The 19,454-nt window shown below is 38.6% G+C and overlaps 1 protein-coding gene across 3 annotated transcripts in view; it reads left to right on the plus strand.

Moving 5' to 3' along the window:
• LOC122077193 (U3 small nucleolar RNA-associated protein 25) overlaps positions 1-19,454 on the plus strand; it is a 63,557-nt gene that overhangs the window by 31,223 nt on the left and 12,880 nt on the right. For all 3 annotated transcript variants that reach the window (XR_006139706.1, XM_042643048.1, XM_042643047.1), the window contains exons 11-17: positions 7,138-7,218; positions 16,768-16,952; positions 17,138-17,210; positions 17,625-17,684; positions 17,811-17,849; positions 17,943-18,031; positions 18,331-18,395. Coding sequence is in view for 2 of the 3 variants with exons in the window: in XM_042643048.1 (XP_042498982.1) it covers positions 7,138-7,218; positions 16,768-16,952; positions 17,138-17,210; positions 17,625-17,684; positions 17,811-17,849; positions 17,943-18,031; positions 18,331-18,395 (592 nt within the window). In the remaining variant the exon portion in view is untranslated. The remainder of the gene's footprint in view (positions 1-7,137; positions 7,219-16,767; positions 16,953-17,137; positions 17,211-17,624; positions 17,685-17,810; positions 17,850-17,942; positions 18,032-18,330; positions 18,396-19,454) is intronic.

Raw genomic sequence — 19,454 nt, forward strand, 5'->3', positions numbered from 1 at the left:
TCCAAACAGCTCTATTTTATGTCATACTAGAATCCAGCCCGAGCTTTTGCATGTCTTTCCTTACCAACTCTTCAATGGTCATTTTAGGCCTGCCCCTCTTTTAGCTCCTTCCATGTGGGTCTGATCACTCCTAACACGGATCCATGTTGCCGACGCCATTGAGTTGGGAAAAGGCTATGTTGTTGTTGTTGTTGGTTTCCCCTATTATGTCATTACTAGCATACTTGCATTATATTGCATTGATATATGTACATTAAATTGATCATATTGCATTACTATTATAACATTACTAGCATACTTGCATCATATTGCATTGATATATGTACATTAAATTGATCATATTGCATTACTATTATAATTATATTTATCACATAAATATTAAATACTACATATAATGCATGCCTAGGGTTCTTAAATGATGCCGGGTCAGGCGCTTTGTCGCCTAGGTGCCTAGGCAACCATCCACTGCCTTGGGTCACCTAGTAGCCGCCTTGATAGATATATTTATTTCACAATTTGTCCAACAACATTCAGGCTGAAACTTGATATCTGAGCAGGGGATCTTGGGATATACCTGTCCATCCAACCTACCATGTGGCACAGCTTGGTCTGGTGTACTGGTATGTGCAGCATTTGGACATGTCCATCCAGAAAAGCTGAACCTGAATCTTTATTCAGTTCAGCTCGAGTTCAAACTGAGGTTTGTGATGGGGCTGAAGTACTGCACTCATGCTCAGCTATCCAAGAATTTGTCAAAGTAAGGCCTGGTTAGTCATTGGCCTTGCTGAGCTCCTCATGGATGCAGAATACCAGCTTCCTTTCTCCCTATTTTAGACCCCATGCTGTGCTAATTGGGATGTCCAACTCTTCCACAACTCATAGTTTGTTGACAAACCTGCGGATCTATATTGCTATGGAAAAAAATGATGAGGGGAATGCCCAAACTCTGGCGGTTCATAACATTACAATCATCAAAGCCATAATTACCTGTTACCCTTCTAAAACATAAGTAATAATAGGTTAGTGTCGAAACAAAAAGAAATTAAGAAAACTAAACTAAACTTTTAAAAATGATACATGAGAGGGAGAGAGTATGAAGAAGTCTAACTAAACTATTCATGCAGATAAGTCACTTAAAGGGTTTGTTTTATTGGAAATAAACCTTAGGTTAGGTTATATAGGTGTTGGGCCTTTGATCCCATTGGTTTTCTTTGTAATAGGCTACTTTCTTTATTTATTTATTTTTGAATGAATAAAAATATCATTGCCCCCCTCCTCTTTGGGTGCTATTTTGTAATGGCCTAGTGCCAGTTTGTTGGGCTTTGCCCTCTCCCCCCCCCCCCTCTTGACATTCTTTTCTTCTTTTTGGCAATGATATATTTATTCATCCAAAAAAGAAAAAAAAATTATCATTGCCAAAAGAGGAGAAGAATATACAAGGGGGGAGAAGGGAGAGGGCTGATCCCGACAAAGAGAAAAACAAGAGCGAGGCCAAAGCAACCAGGAGCTAGGCCATTACATCAAGCACCAAAATAAGGGGGGAATACAACACAGGGGGACAAGTCAAGGGGGAGATCCACATCAAGCACCAAAATAAAGGGGGAATACAACATAGGGGGACAAGTCAGGGGGGAGATCCCAGGAAACAACAATAAGTCTGTTCTTAGAGGTGTCTTTGACAGAACAATAACAAAGGCATCTGAGCTTGGAGTTGACAAAGTAGATGGCTTTTCAAATCTTATCATAAGAGTAAGAGTTGGAAGTCCATGTTCAAAGATTTCGCTCAATCCAAAGATGGTTGATGGTAGCACAAAAGCCAGCTTTCCGGCCGTGTCACAGATGGAGGATCCGCCAAACGTCATGTTGACCCAGATCCATTCTTAGCTCAAAGGGAGAGGGGTTCTTCTGGAGGGCCAGCAAGAATTTAGGACTTTTTTTCCAGATGGAGGAGAGAAAGAGAAGGCAACTACAGAGATGAAGTCTTTTGGGCAATGAAAGCGGTAGGGCAAGTAAACCATTCTATCGTCGACCGAGATCCATTCTCAGCTCAAAGGGGGTTTTGCTGGAGGGATAGCAAGAATTTAGGATTTTTTTCCAGATGGAAGATAGAAAGAGAAGGCAATTGTAAAGATAGAGTCTTTAGGGCAATGAAAGCGGTAGGGCAAGTAAAACATTCTTTGTCAGGCTTAAGGTAAAGGGCATGAGAGAAAGTGAGTTCTTATTTTCGGGTAGGATTTAACAAGGATTAAAGTATTGATATCGGTTACTGTATCGGTCAGCCAAAATTCAGATATGTATCGGAGGGTATCGTATCGTATCGTATCATATCGGAGATACGCTAAGATATGCTAATGATACCTACATAAATGATAGGAAACACTTTTTTAAACACTTTTGCATAAAAATTTTGTTAAAAAAAGCTATTGATAACATGTATTATGCATAAACAGTAAATTGAGGGTATTGCACTAAGAATTCAAGGTTTTTTAGTTGTCCCTAAATGTCAAATCCTTGGTCCTAACCTTGATTTTCACTTTAGTTAGAGAAATATGGCTGGCAGCAACTCTGGAACAAAAACCTCTCAAAAAATCGTGTTTTTCTAAAAAAGTACCCATCTTGGCCATTATATGACAGTAGCACATTGTATCGGTACATATTGATACTCACCGATACGTATCGATACTCACCAATACATATCGACTGATACATACCGATACTCACTGATATGTACAGATACTCATCGATACATACCGATACATACTAAAACGTACATTTCACCTCAATTTTATATTTTTCATAGAGTATCAGTGTGTATCGTATCGTATCAGTGTGTATCGGTGCATATCGGTATGTATTGTAGGATATATATCGATATGAAAGGATTTTAAAAATTCAATGTATCGTATCGGTCGGCTAAATTTAAGATATATATCGGAGGGTATCGTATCGGTGTCGGAGATACTTTAAACTATGGGTAGGAATAAGATTCCCCACTCTAACTAGCCGATGATGAAGGAGCAAGTTGGTAGTAGATTAGGCTACTTGCTTGCAAAATTGATTCTATTCCCTAGCAAGCATTCCCACCCGAACCTGGACCAAGCCCAACAAACGGATTGAGGAGGAGATAGACAACTCAGAAAAAAGGGGCAAGAGAAGAAGAGGTGGTCAGAGTCTTCAGTGCCATTCCATCGGAGGCAACACGAGGGGGAGACTAGAATGTGTATGGAGATAAGAATGGACTGAGTGGGGAGATAGTCAAAGATGGCGTGCCAGAAAGTGAAGCTATGGCGGGGAATGTGGCCTTTAAACTAGATGATATTGCGCCAAAGGACGATGGGGCAGATGGTGCAAGAATGGTTCCAAGCACAGGCAGTGGTAAAGATCCCCAAGGGGGATGGGAGCCAACAGATCTTGTCATCTCTTCCGCGATGACCCGGAGGGATTGGGGGGGGGGGAGGATCAGAGAGTAGGAAAAAGAGATATGCTTTATTAGTTTAGTTAGAGTCTTAGTCTTGATATGTTTTGGCTATTTTGTTTGAGTTCAATTCCATTTTGGAGTCTCAATTGTCTTTTAGGAGTCCTATTATGAATCCAATTATGTTCTTCATTTGGTGGACAAATATCATTAGTCCTAAGCTAAGTAGGTTTCCTTATTTAAGTCTATTTTCTTTGGTATTTCAGTTTCTTAGTCAGTTTAGGTTTAGTAAAGGATTGAGTCAGGCCTTTCCTTTCTAGTGTTTGAGTCTTCTATATAGGTTTGTAAGTGGCTATAGCATTGTACACGAATTTCTGAATGATAATTGCAGCTTATTGCTTCCAAATTTTGAGAGCATGGTTTTAAGTATCTCCGATACCGATACGATACCCTCTGATACGTATCTTAAATTTAGTCGGTCGATACGATACACACCGATACGATACATTGAATTTTTTAAATCATTTCGTATCGATATATATCCTACAATACATACCGATATGCATCAATACACCACTAATACACATCGATACGATATGACATGCCTCGATACGACTCTATGAAAAATATAAAATTGAGGTAAAATGTATGTTTTGGTATGTATTGGTACGTATCGGTATGTATCGATCGGTACGTATCGGTATATATCAGCACGTATTGGTGAGTATCGATATATATCGGTACGTATCGGTGAGTATCGATACGTATCGGCGCTATGGTCATATAATGGCCAATATGGGTAATTTTTCAGAAAAAACGATTTTTTGAAGGGTTTTTGTTCCAAAGTTGCTGTCAGCCATATTTCTCTCTAACTAAAGTGGAAATCAAGGTTGGGAACAAAGATTTTACATTTATGGGACAACTACAGACCTTGAATTCTTAGTACGATACCCTTAATTTAGTGTTTATGCATAATACATATTATCAATAGCTTTTTTTAACAAATTCTTAATGCAAAAGTGTTTAAAAAAATGTTTCCTATCCATTTATGTGTGTATCCTTAGCGTATCTTAGTGTATCTCCGATACGATACGATATCTTCCGATACGTATCTTAATTTTGGCCGATCGATACGGTGACCGATACCGATACTTTAATCCTTGTTTGAGAGAGAATTTTTTCAACAATTGAGATAGTTATGGGTGAGAGGCCCAGGATAAGATAGCTATTCCCATCCACATGTATCACACTTTTTTAAGAGTTAACTTGAATCAACAAACGGAAGCAAACAGTAACTACTTGAACACAAAACAATAACTTTTTCCGGCTCTTGGGAGGGGAAAGGTAGTATTGGTATTTGCAAATATCTCAAGATCAAGCATTAAAAAGGGCCCAGATTTTATTCGATCCAAATTTGGCTTCTTGAATGCCTAGTTAAAATTTGAGTCCAATCGGATGGCTGAATTGCTTAATCCGGAAAAAAAAAATGTGTGACATCCAACCTTCTAGAGGACTTGAAGAAATTCAAGGAAAACTTGAAGAACCATACTTATTTGTTGTTAGTGGAAGAAGATGATGAAAGAATAAAAAGAAAGAAGAACAATAAATTTTTCCAGATCTTGAGAGGGGAAGGGAAGAATTGGTATTTTACAAATATCTCAAGATCAAGCCACAGAAATGCCTAGATTTTAATCGATCTCCAAATTATGGTTCGTGAATGCCTAGTCAAAATTTGAGTCCGATTGGGTGGTTGAATTGCTTTATCCAAAAAAACATGTGACATCCAACCTTCTACAAGACTTAAAAATTCAAAGAAAACTTGAAGAACAATATTTGTTGTTGGACGAAGAAGATGATGAAAGAATAAAAAGAAAAAAGGATAGAGATGGGATAGATGTGGGGTGGGAATGGTTATCTCAGCCTGGTCCTCTCACTTACGGCTATCTCAGCTATTGAAGAAATTCTCTCTCAGAATTTGGGACCAATAAGCTGCAAATATCATTAATAAATTCGTGTACAATGTTATAGCCCCTTGCAAACCTATATAAAAGACTCAAAAAAAAAAAAAAAAAAAGGCCTAACCCAATCATAGTTGTCATGGCGCCAAGGCAAACCAAGGCGTTGGAGGGTTGTCTAAGCGCTTAGGCAAGAAGGCGCCCTCCTTAACGCGAACAAGGCGACTAAGTGCTATTTTTTATTTTCCTTATTTTCTGACACTATCTAGTAAGCTACATATAACTTCTATCATAAAAAATCAATATCAAGCCACATCAAGTCATTAAAAATCAACATTTAGCCACTTCAAATCATAAAAAATAAACATTTAGAGAAATGCTCTTTTCCTATAATAAGTTTGACTAGTCAAATGATTTTATTTTTACATTAGACTTTTTGTGTTGGATATAACATTGAACCAGTTTTCCAACAAGTCTAAGATTACTTAAATCTGAGTTGTAATGACAAAGTTATGCTTCGGTTAACATTGAATGTTGTTAAAATCGTCTGAATGAAAATAATTTTATGGATATCAAAACAAAAGATTATTTTACCGGATTTTTTGTATTTAGCAATGTTTTAACATGATGAGATTTATAAAATTTTCATAATTGAGAAAAACCCCAACATTTAAAGGTTGAAAATTGCCCCTGTAACCTAAATCCAATTTTTGTATTGGGATGGGGGTTATTTTTTATCCTTTTAGAATTTCATTTTTTTAACGATTTTTATTGAATTCAAATAGGGGGTATTTGCTTATTTATAAATAATATCTTTATTAAATGAAATAACAAATATAAAAAATATTTACTTAAATGATATTTGGCATAAATATGTTCTAAAACACAAGGCGACATGCAGTGCAATAGGGTGACTGTCGCCTAGGCCTCAGGCAAACCGCCTGGATACCAAGTCGTCTCCTATTGACAACTATGAACCCTATCCTTTATTAATTGGGAAACCAAAATTGACTAGAAAACTGAAATATGAAGAAATTAGACACAAATAAGGAAACCTATTTAGCTTAGGACTTAATCTATTTGCCCCCCAAATAAAAAACATAATTGAATTCATAATAGGACTCTTAAAAGACACTTAAGGCTCCAAGGTGGAGTTGGACTCGAACAAAATAACCAAAACATTTTAGTTTTATTTTCTTCGGTAATGACTTATTTATTCATTCAAAAAAAACCAAAACATATCAAGACTAGGACTCTAACTAAACTAATGAAGTAAATTCCGTTTCCCTACTTTCTACCAATTAAAGTGGCCTATTACATAATCCAACCGAAGGTTTATTTCTAATAAAATAAGCCCTTTAAGTGACTTATCTACATCTCTATCGGCTATCAAAATTGAATCAAATTGGGTCCTTAGACAACAAGGGCACTTGGGCCAAAACAAGTCTGAAGAGGGAATCTAGAGATAGAAAAAAGCCTCGAGTGTAGCTGTTGCTTCTGTACGCCTGTGCCTACATCAATGGCCCTATCAGAGGATATAAATATCTGAATTTGTAACTAATATATTATTTATTACTTTTCACTTACAACATTGGTCTGGGCTTGAAATCCCAGGCAACTACGTAGATTGATAGTGCTTGGTCAGGCTAATAGATTTTTCTGGGAACGCCAAGCTGTTAAAGAATTTTTTTACAATGTTGTCATGTAATATATTTTAATACATTCTGCTTATTTTAATTATATTTCTTATCTTTGATGTCTTTACAGGTACTGATGCTACTGCCACTTGCGAGTATCGCACTTCGGGTTGTTAAGAGGATGATATATTTGACTCCATCAAAAAATAAAGTATGTTTTCCTTCTCTTGTATTTTACTTATTATATTTTAACTATCTATTCTATAAAAAAAAATCTTAAATTGAAGTTAAATCTTCTAATGGATTGCAGCTTCATACTGGATTTTTCTGCTTGCTTTAGAGGGTTTTAATCATGGCTTCTTCATCTAAAAGTAGCACAAGGACTTCCTTCCCAACTAAGGGTAGATAATTGTTGATTTATATTGTTGGATTTTGAATCTATGAGTTATTAGGTATTATTTTTCCAGACAGCTTTACTATATGTTGGCTTGGTCTCTGGCTTCTACTAGGGCCCTTTTTTTGGTTTCTCTAGACAATTGCTGGTAATGAGAACAGAAAAAAGAAGGGCGCCAACAAGAGAATCACTGGGAGGAATGTGATCCATAAACTTTTGGGAAGATTAATGCAATAGGGTAACATTGGCAAGCCTCCAATGCAATTGGGATGTGGTTCATGTGGAGCTTGGTGTCGAGAAGGAAAGCCTCTTCTGCCTCGCTATTGAGGCCCTCTCCAAATCCTTCCAATCCCACACTGACAACGTCCTTATATCTCCCATCCCCAAATGTAAAGCATCCGATCTCACCCAACTGGGCTTTATTATATCCATCATGTCCTCTCTCCATCTCTTTGAGTCCCTCTTTAGCCTTCATATGAATCTGCTCAAATCCCGCCTCTTCCTCGTTGGTGTCTTTGATTCCTCCAAAGCTCGGCTTCTCGAGCTTACTGGATTCTCTCTAGGCTCTCTTCTTGTTAAATACCTTGGCCTTACCCCCATCTCCTTCAGGCTCACAGCCCACAACTGTGTCCCCATGCTTAGCCAAATCCACAAGAGTCTCCAACTTTGGAAAGGCAAACTTTTGTCTTATGCGGGTCGCATGGTTCTCATCCAATTAGTGCTCTAGTCTTCCTATATCTTCTGGTCGAGAGCCTTCCAACTTCCCAAATTCACTATCAAATTCATTAAATCCCTTTTTTGCTCTTTTTTGTGGAAAGGTTCCAATTCAAATAAATTTCTCCACCCTATCCGTTGGTCCACTGTTTGCCTTCCCAAACGAGAGGTGGCCTTGGCTTGAGAAGAATTAAGGATGTCAAATCCGCTGCCATCCTCAAGTTGACCTGGAAGGTGGTTTCCAAGCAATCTGGGTCCCTTGGGTCTACTTTTCCCTTCTCTGCAATGATTCCCTTTGGACTTGTAGCACCAACCCTAACTATTTGGCACAAGATCCTTTATGCTAGTCCCCTTGCCTAGTCGCCTTGATTGCCATCAAGTCTCTCATTGGCAATGGAAGGGAAACGTCCTTTTGGCAACTGGCACCCTATTGGGGTTCTATCATTGATTGTGGGCCATAGATCAGTCTATTCCCCTTGTCTTCTTAGATCTGCTAATGTCTCCTCGATCATCTCCCATGGGACTTGGTTCCCCCCCCTTGATATCCCCTCTTTTATTAGCATTTGGCAATCTCTTCACTCCGTTCCCCCCTTCCTCTGGTGTTGATTGAATCATTTGGTCTCCCTCCATCGGATTCCTTCATCTCCTCCTCTGCTTGGAACCTCATTCGATCCTCCATCCCCTTTGTCCCCTAGCATAATTTTGTTTGGTTCCGAGCCCACAACTCTCGCATAGTTATTAAGGCGCTGGTAAGACGCTGTTGAGGCAACGCCTAGGCGCTGAGGCGGTCCAGAAGCCGTAAGGCAGTAGTCCGCATTAAATGTATCACATAAGGCAGCCGCCTTATGATATAAGGTGCTATAAGGTGATGCCTTAGTCGCCTTATGACGCCTTATACATAAGGCGGATGCCTTGTAACCATTTTATAATTTACTACTTTTTTTAAATTACTTTAAGTAGATTCCAAATATCGATTTTTTATTGGTTAGTGTATGATCTTATTAACACTTGAGATGCATGGGATCAACTTCTAACAACTAAAGTTACTCCACCAAAAAACCAAAACAATGAAACACGATTCACAAAGGGTTTGGAATTGGATTTTGAGTAAGGGTTTTGAGAAGAAGAACCAAGCGACCATTTTGCTCTGGCTTCTTCTTTAAGTCTTTGTTCTCCAGCAGCGGTGAGCTTACTCTGGCGAACAGTCATACCCACTCTACAGGTAAGTTTTTTTTTTTTCATCTTATTTCTTGTTCATGCAGCTATGGTGAGTTTTTTTTTTTTTTTCTTCTCGCTTCTTTCTTCTTGCTTCTTTCTTCTTCTTTCTTGCAACTTCTTCGTATGTGATACCTGAATTTTTTTTTTCTTCTTTCTTTTTCATTTTCTTCTGTTCTTCACTGAGCGGATGAGCTATTGAGCTCTGTACCTGCTTGCTGCCTGGAGAGCCCTCTCCAATTGCCTTCTTACCCAACTCTTCCTCATCTATCGCCAAATGCCTCTCCCTGCTTGCTGCCTTTGCTGGCATGGTCTAGAATGTACCAACTATCTTTTCTTCGAGTGATCCTCCTCCCGTATCTGGAAGGTTGTCCTCGCCAAATGCTTGCTAGCTTGGAGAAGACCCCTCCCCCTTTAGAAGGAAAGGATTTGGATGGACATGACTTTTTTTTTTGGAAGATCTATCCGTGACACTACTGGGAAGCTTGCCTTCTGGGCAACTATTAGCCACATCTGGATGGAACGCAACTTTCGTAGATGACCAATTCTAGATCTTTTGATAAGATTTGGAAGGCCATCTACCTTGACGTATCCTCCAAACTTGGTTCCCTCCCCCTTAGGCCAGTTGTTGATTCCCCAAAGAACATGCTTATTGTTGTCTCCTGGGGTCTACCTCAGACTGTTTTGACTACCCCTACCCCCCACCCTATAGGGCTGTATTCCTCTTCCCTTTCCTTTTGGCATTGTATATCCCTCACCTCTTTTTTTCCTTTGTATTTATTTATATTATTCATCCTTTAAAAAAAAAAAATGGTAAGCCTCAATTTTTTAGCAGACTAGGCACATTCTGACATATTCTTTATTTTATCCAATTTCTTTACATTTGGTGCAATGGCAAGGATATAACAACAACTAAGCCTGATCCCAAATAAATGGGGTTAGCTACATGGATCCTTGCCCTCCAATCAGCTCTATTCGAGATCATACTTGATATAAGGCCTAAACTATGCATGTCTTTCTTCACCACTTCTCGCGGTATCATTTTAGGTCTGCCCTTGGCTCTTTTAGTTCCTTCAATCTGAATGAAATCACTCATCCGTATTGGAGCATCCAAGGCTTCCATTGACACGGCCATGATGTCAGACTAGATCACATAGGACTTAATCCCATGCAGGATCTGATATTCTGGCTGAGTTGAGAAGATTTGGATTACTTGCCAACCACAACTCAGATGGATCTGAATTTTGGATTGATTGGGGATCCTATTTGAGGGAACAAACCATCAAAAGATGAATGAATTCTGCTGGCTGGATTGAGAGATCTGCTGGTTGCATGGAAAGTGAAACTTTTGGTGTTTCTTCAAGTACTTGAGTAGGAAACGTCGGATGATCCTTAAATTTGGGTCAAGTGGTCCTCCCAAGGTCCTCAACAAACTCTCAAAGTCCTGCAGCAATCAGAGATCTAACCTGGTGATGTTGATAGGGCTGCCATGAGGAGAGCTTGAGCTGACCAGATTATGGTCTAGCTTTGCCCTGAATCTGCCCCGGGTTCAACCCATCAAACCAGGCCAGGTGGCATGCTGGAAACTAATCCTAATCTACTAGTGCAATTCGACGATTGCTGGACTCCTCCGTTGAAGCTTTATTCTTCAACATTAAGGGACAACTGAAGGGTCTTCTAGAAGCTTCTTTTGAGGACAGGAACTGAAAAACAAAGCTTGTTGTTTCCTTTTTGTCTTGTTGACAAGATTGTTTCTTAGTCATTTTATTAGTTAGTTTCCTTTTCCACTCTCCATGCTTAAACCTCCTATTGTGTCGGTCAAGCTCCTAATAGAGATGTTCATGGAGTCCATACTATCCTGCTTCTCTCCACCAGTTAAGAACCGACGACGTGAGCCTCTCCTATAGGGGTGTGGGTGTAGGTGCAGGTTAACGTGCACCATGGTCCGTGGCCTATGTGGCATGAGTGAACTGAGTCTCTCCTGTGAACCACACCTGTTCTTGCTTCGGTTCAGTGTAAATGGTACCTCTGGCATAACCCCCTATCACCACCATCATTACCACCATCCCCATCCCCATCACCACCATCATCACCATCACCTGCATCACCACCACCACCACCACCACCATCCCCATCATCGCCATCATCATCATCATCATTGGACCGTGACCAAACAATTTTAGGCTCCACATCAACCCGAGTAGCTTGGGTCTCAAAAGGCCTGGTTATCTGTGAAAGCACACGGCCCTCTTGAGACATACTCATCCACGTCCATACCCATCTGACTAGCTACCACGGGGTCGGGCCTATCCCCAGGCTGATCCATAAGTGGCTCACCTCGATCCTTCACCCATTGGTATAAGGGATCATCCTCCTCATTTGAGTCTTTTTGGAAAATGTTAGCAAGTTCAATTGGCTCATTGCTACCTTCTTGGCCTTGACGTATATGCTGCATCTTCAATCTCATGTTGTAATGCACAAACACCAATTGCTGTAGCTTTTCATGATCCAGTCAGTTTTGCCTCTTGGTGTGGATCAGTGAGAATGTACTCCAGCTACGCTTACATGCAGATGCAAAATAAGTTTGGGAGAGCACCTTGATTGCTATCTTGCTCAAGTTAGGTGCATCTTTTCCATAGAGGACCCACCATTCACTAGGGCTAGTAGTTTATCTCCCAGCCACTGCCACTGTCACTGCCTCTGCCGCTGCCCTACCAAAACTCCCATTAGCATCCCTGAATTCCTTCATCTACACATATTTCAAACATTGAATACAAGTTAGTAACAATACGATATGTACTTCAACACTTAGGAAGCTATAACATGTAAGTCTATACATATTTCAAACATTAACCCACCTCAATGTTGCATGTTGCATGTAGATTAGCTTTAGGGACCAACTTTGCCACCACAAACTCCACTGCTTCTATCAATTCATCATCCATTCCTAGATCGTACTTGTAATGGTACTTAGGATTGAGATAATACGCTGCAAATTCCATAAGTAACTTGTCATTAACTGTAATGTTTAAAGTTAATAGTGGAGTTTATAAACTCACCAGCTTTATGCAATGGGTGCATCAAATGTTTCTCCCATCTCTCCTCAATAATTTTGATGTAGGATTTTGCACCCTAGGGATAGATGCTCTCACCTTGTCCTTCATTTTCTCCATTGCAGCATACACATATGGTAAGGTAGGTTGCTTATCTGAGTCTACCAACCTCAAGACAGTTACAATTGGGCCAAATATAAGAAGAACCTTCTTCACATCTTGCCAAAATCCTTCACTAGAGATGGTGGTATGTGCTGCGATACCACCTGGCGAACCCGATTCCTTCCATCCAAACCACTTTTTATTGGCAAACATGGATCTGAAACCAACCATCTTATCTTGAAAGCTCTTCAGTGCAATGTAGTTGGTTGCAAATCGGGTCATACCTGCCCTTACCAAATCTCCACTGCATTTTTCCCTCAACAAAGCGAGAGCAAATCCATGGTTGTAAACAAATGTGGTCACTTGTCTTGCCCGTTCAATCACACCTGCTACCAAAGACTTCTTTGCCATTTCTTTAAGCATTAAGTCAACAAAGTGGGCAACACATGGTGTCCAAAAAAGGTGGATGTTTTTGCTCTTCTTATTCATTAGTCTCTCCCCCGCTTTCTTGAAGTTGCTTCCATTGTCTGTGACAATCTGAACAACATTCTCAGGCCCCACCTTTGTGACAACATCCTTCAACAACTTGTATAAGTACATTGCATCCTTCTTCTCTTTGGATGCATTAATAGACTATAAGAATACAATCCTCCCTTCACAATACACCATGAAGTTGATGATGGACTGTCTAGTTGGCCTAGTCCAACCATCACACATCACAGTAACTCCATATCGTGCCCACTAAGTCTTCAAGCCATTAATGTACTCATCTTACTCCTTCTGTTGAGACAAATAAACATTCATCAGCTCATAAGGAGTGGGCCCCTTTGTTCCTGGGCCAACCCTTCCTGCAGTGTCAATCATGGCCTGGTAATATGTCCCTTGTGCAGCATTAGCTGGGATGCTATTATAGAAAATAAATTTTGACATTGCATTCCCAAGTTGTTTCCATGTACCCCAAGCTTGTTTTATGGTTTTTTGATATGTATCCTGTTGTCTAAATAACAAGGGATCTTGCCTCTCATCAGGATCTCTTCGGGTTGGTGATGGGGATGTGGCAGCCCTCACATTCTGAGCTCTCCTTAGAGGCACATCCACATTCCTTCACTTCTTGTTCATTCTTCCCTCTGTGGGAGGCACATCTAATGCAGCTGCTCTAGAACCAGAGCCACCTGCTCCTCTCTTCATCTCTACCCACCTAACCTTTTCTATTTGATAAGAGACCAAGCTCGTTGCCTTAAATTTTTGCAATTCTCTCCATTCTACCCTTGACATACCTGATTGTGCGTTGTAATCACTATCAGAGGAGTCATTAGAGTCATCAGAGTCAACATCCACTGTTGTTGGGTGAGGATGACTCTCTAAGATTGCCTCATCGAATTCTTGGTCTAACCATTGTTTCTCTGCCTTCTTTAATATTCCACCTCTTAGATTATGTTGTACATCTTTTATGGCTTCATATGGTGCTTGGGGGGCATTTGGCAACATCCTTATACCCCCCAACCAAATGCTGCTTCAACCTAGTAGCACCTCCAGAATTTATCATCTTCTGACAATACCTACACATTGACTTTTTCTTATCATCGGACATAGGATCCCCATTTAACCATGCAATATCACCACCATGAGAAGTAGACATTGTTCCCCAACGTCAAGTCTTCAACACTATTACATAAGTATTTGTGCATGAATTAGTAAATAGTTAGTAATTATTCAACATAAACACTATATTGTAAAGAATGCATGCATTAAGAGCTACTCAATAACTTGTAGCTATTACATATTAATCCCCTACTTTTTATAATTTTTTCTGTAATTTTAAATCATATTTTTTTATTAATAATAAATCAAAGTTCATAATAAAGTATACTAGAATGCAACTAATAACACCATATTCGTTTCAAAATATACAAACAGTATTTACACACCATTAGAGTAATTTTCCATTGAAAACAGAAATTTTTTTCATAATTTTTTGATTTTTCTGTAATTATTTAATATATATTATATATTTCAAAAAATTTATTTATTTATTTATTGGCTGAAAAAAAAAAAAGGCCACCTTGAGGCTATAGATCACCCTTTGGTGACCAACATATAAAAAAAGGAGTACCAAACATCTTACATAAATCATATTTTTCCCATATTTTTTCCAAGAAAAGCATTTATTGTAACAGAAAAACAAAAAAAAAATTAATTTTTCTTCTATGAATGTATAGATCACCCTTAGTATCATGACATATAAAAAAAAAACCAATGGTAAGAAACAAGATTTGATGATTTTACTTTGAAAAAGGGGTTTGGGAAGAAGCTTTTACCTTATGAGTGTTCTTAAGGGGAAAAGCCACCACCAATCTTGAATATCTTTGCTTCAATGCAGCTAAGAGTGAAGATCTCCAAGAAAGAACAGATGTTCCACAGATTTTGTGTGTTTTTTCTCTCAAAAATAGGTCCCAGAGGCAAAACCGGGCGAAACCTGGCGAAAGCAGTGAGATATCTCTCCTCTTGGGTCGAAACCTTGTTTATATGATGTGGCCCAAACCAGATATAGGACTGAAATGAACTGAAACTGGTCTGGTCGTGATTTCGACCGAGATCTCGATTTGGTCATTTTTTGACCTCGCATATTACACCAACTCGCCTTTTCGAAATAACGAGATCTTATCGCCGAGATCTTAAACCATGCTTTGTAATCAATTTTAAAGCCTATAAAAAGTCCATCAATGTAATGAAAATGGCAAGTTGAATTTTGTAACTTTGAGTGTTAACTCTTTGGCTGAGAAAGCTTTTATTTGAGAGGGTAAGATGCCTAATTAGAGGAGTGAGATACCCAACCCAACCACTTTTTTCTTCCTCCCAATTCGCCATCAATTTTCTTTCTTCGTTTTGTTTTTCTGTTACTTAGTTAACTAGTTGAGAGGCTGTTAAGGTTGTCACAAGACCCAACCAATCTGATTGAAAAAACAGTGAAGGAATGCCCCCTGGACAGAATCGATTGCAGCAGGAACAGTTAGGTTTTTGAAGTTCTATCAAGTGGCCATATGTCCCAAGTCTGAAGCCTGATCAGCAAGCCTTTTTTGGGGTTCTGTTTGTCACCCTAGGAGAGAGGATCGACCAGCATTGGGGCTCTATCAGAGTGCTGGTTTGTCTTTTACAGGTCCTTCAAGTTTCCTAATTTAGGGTCCTAGAATCAAGAATTTCTTGAACTCTTAAATCATCCAGCAGTCTTCCAAGCCCTTTGGGGGGTTTCTTCAGCACCATAGGACCTCCATTCGATCCAAGTTTGAGACCCATCAGAGGCTCTTACATCCAACCACAGTTCTCCCTCCATTCTTCCCTAGTTTGGGTTTTGGTTCCAAATCTGATTTCCAGATTTCTTAGTTATTGTGCTTAGTTTATTTGGAGCTTTGGGAAACATCATTGAGGTTTATTGATCTCTCAATACCCTTACATTAAATGCTTACCTTCAAGTTGGTGTATAGGTTTCAATTGCGTCTTACCAGTCAGCTCACAAATGCTTACCATCTACTGTTATCCTTAGTCACATCAGTGCATTGATTTCAATCATGTCCTACTTGTCAGATCACAGATCTGAATTCTACTGTTATCCTTAGTCGCAATTTCCATGACTTAATCCAAGACATGACGTAGGGGATAGGTATCTAAGACACTGTCAACATTAATAATCCCATTGTGCCGAACTGGGTTGTGTATGGTACTTGAAGCCTGGCTTCTTGTCACAATATAAGTTCATCGTTTGTGGAACCCTTGCTTCTACTCAAATGGTAAGGTTTTCAGCCATAATAGTTCACATACACTACTTTCCATGGGCCTATTACACTGTGTCTGCACAGCCATCAGTTGTTTCTTACTACGCCAAGTAACTACATTTCCTCCAATAAAGGTGATGACTGATGAGGAGCCATCTTGGAGGTCCAAGCTTCCAAATAGGAGTGAAGGGATGTTATAAATTTATAATGAGGGCTGGATGCCCCCCACTACAGCATAGGTGCTGTGGGGATCTACTCTGGATGTACAGATCTGAGTTGGATACTGTTCTGGCTCAGAGCTGTTACAAACCCAGGCTATATTCAACCTGTTTGATCATTTGATGCCCTACTCAATACGGCCACAACTTATTATTGCATTTGATTTTATGCTTATCCTAAAGCACGCATACAGATATCAACATTGTTATCACTGGTACGATGTCTGATTGATCTTAGAATATAGTTGATAATGCTTTAACCTCTTGTGAGCACATCTGTGATGATTTTCCTAGGTTAATGTGGAGCACATGGATCGTTTCCTTGATGAGTTTGGAACTGAGGAGGATGACAAGAATGATGAAAATTTTCATGATGACAAAAATTCAAAGCCTCAAAAGTCGTCCAAACCTTCAGATTTTCAAGCCCTTTTTGGTGGGAACAACAATGACCACTTCATGATTGGCATTAAGTTTACTAGGTAAATAGCTTTTTAGCTTCAGTACATGGATTATTTGAAGTACTTAAATTTCCTCGTTTATGGTCAGAAGTAGGTTAAACCCTATCCCGAGGGAACACTTTCTATTATTACTCTTCTGTAATAAATATTATTATTGTCGTTGTTAAAAAAAGTATCATGTTACATATTTTGTATTGTTTTTATAGGAAAAGCATAAAGCTGTATAGTGATTTCTACTCCTCTGACATGATAGTTGCATCTCCTCTAGCGCTAATTACTGTAAGTTGCCTCTTTATGTACTTCAGATTCTATGGTGGTAGTTTTATCAATTGGGGGGGGGGGGTTGTAACTATTTCAGTGCTATTTATCTGGTTTGGTCGCTGTAGGCTACCTTGACCATGTTCTGTTCGCAAAAACCTATTCTTGGAACTGGATCCTAATATGTTTATTATGTGTTTCACTAGCATGGGTGTGTTACATTTATAATGATCTCACTCCGTTTTGCAGTTTTGTTTTCCTTAATATCAGCTTATATCAAAATCTCATCAATGAAACACATAAGAAGTAACAATAAGTTCATCCAAATTGTCATTTGTCCTTTGCAGTTTGACTAATGTAGTAATGGGTGGAAGGAAAGAATGACAATACTCCCCATTATTAACTCTCTTTGAATTGATTATTTGTACTTTTCAGAAAATTGGGGAGGCTGAGATTGTGAAGGATAAAGATATTGATTATCTTTCCTCTATAGAGGTGTGACTTTTTCTATCGTGGTATTGCTTTTGATAGCTTATATGGATTACTAATGTATTAAGTTTGTCCATACCAGCATATAATGTTCACGTTTGTTAAAGGTGATGGTTTTCTTTCCATGAGTAGGTGCTTATCATTGATCATGCCGATGTTATAGCCATGCAGGTACGAGACTTGGAGAACTTTTTTTTTTTTAATTTTTATTCTCTCTAAATTGAAATGAGAAACAGGTTATTTTGCTTTATGAAAATGTTGCAGAATTGGTCACATGTGAATTCAGTAGTTGAACAATTGAACCATATACCATCTAAGCAGCATGGTACTGACGTAATGCGCATTAGACACTGGTATGTTATGATTGTTTAGCAGCATATTTGGAGATTTACTTCAGAAAAATCACTATTTTATGCTCCCCTCCAAAAGAATAGGCCTATATCTGCTATTGGCATAAATAGCTTTTCTTTGACGCTATGTTTAGGGTCTGGAGTCTGGAATGGATCTTCTGGATGACATGACCAAGTTAAATGGTTCAACCATGATGCCCAGCCAGTGGCTTCTTATTTAGGCTTTGAAAAACATTGCTTTGAAGGCAATGATTTTATTGAGTTGATTTTTCATTGTCCTAACAATTCTTGTTCATGATAAGGTATCTGGATGGACATGCACGGTTTTATCGACAAACGATAATTTTAGGTTCCTTTATAAACCCAGGTGAGAAAATTCTAAATTTCCATAAAGTTCTGATTTTTATAGTGAATGGCTTCCTCAAAGAGAATTATTGAGCCATCTTTCATGCATGCTTTATGCGAAACTTCCAAATAAATCATACAGGAGCATAATTTTCATTTACTGCTCATTTTATTGATTCAGTTCACTTGAAAGCAAAAGAAAACAACAAAACATCTCATATGAAATTCATAGTACTTGTTGTGGCTAAATTCTGAACCTTATATGTACTCATTTAGACATTTAGTAATCTAAATCTATGAGAAAATGCACCACCACTGTTTATACACTTACACAAATGGATTTCCTGATCCAGTACAAATTTAATATTAGTTTTCAAAAATAAGATCAACTTTAGTTGTTGATCTGCTTGCTGGTTTTTGTTCTTTTTTTTTTATTATTATTATATGACAATTTTGTGTACAGTACTACGGTTTGAACAAAGGTAAAAAAAAATATTCCCCAGTCAAAATGCAATAATAGTAAAAGGGAGAAGTATATAAAGTAAAACTTTCCCCATGAGATGGAACCCAACTATTTGCAAATGAAGAGCAGTTTCTTTCTCTAAAATCCTCTAGAAAATAACTCCTATGAGGTAGTACAGTCCTGATGTGCTCACATTTTTGTTGGAGCTTTCAAGTTGCATCTTCTGAAGACTGTTTTGTATCTTTCCACAATTGATAAAGATAGCAGATCCATAATATTACACATCTAGGACCAAAGATATGGATTACTAGTCTAAGAAAAGGAGTCATTTAACACTACCTAGTAATACTCCAAACATCAACTGTCACCTTAGAATTAAGATTAAGCTTCACCTTCTGTATAATTACGCATGACACATCTATTATCCAATTTGTTTGAAAGTTCTTCGTAGTCAAAGTCTGATATAAAGTCCATGTACATGCAAAGGCTTCCACTTTAGGTGAGTCTAGCTATTGCAGAACAACAAATTTCTAATATGGGGGTAAAAATTCATAGATGATCTTGAAAACTAAAGTTTAGAGGCAATCAGAAGTGTACTTTGTATAGGAACAGCATAAA

Source organism: Macadamia integrifolia, chromosome 4 (genome assembly GCF_013358625.1).
Source record: "Macadamia integrifolia cultivar HAES 741 chromosome 4, SCU_Mint_v3, whole genome shotgun sequence".
In the NCBI taxonomy this organism is placed as follows: Eukaryota; Viridiplantae; Streptophyta; class Magnoliopsida; order Proteales; family Proteaceae; genus Macadamia; species Macadamia integrifolia.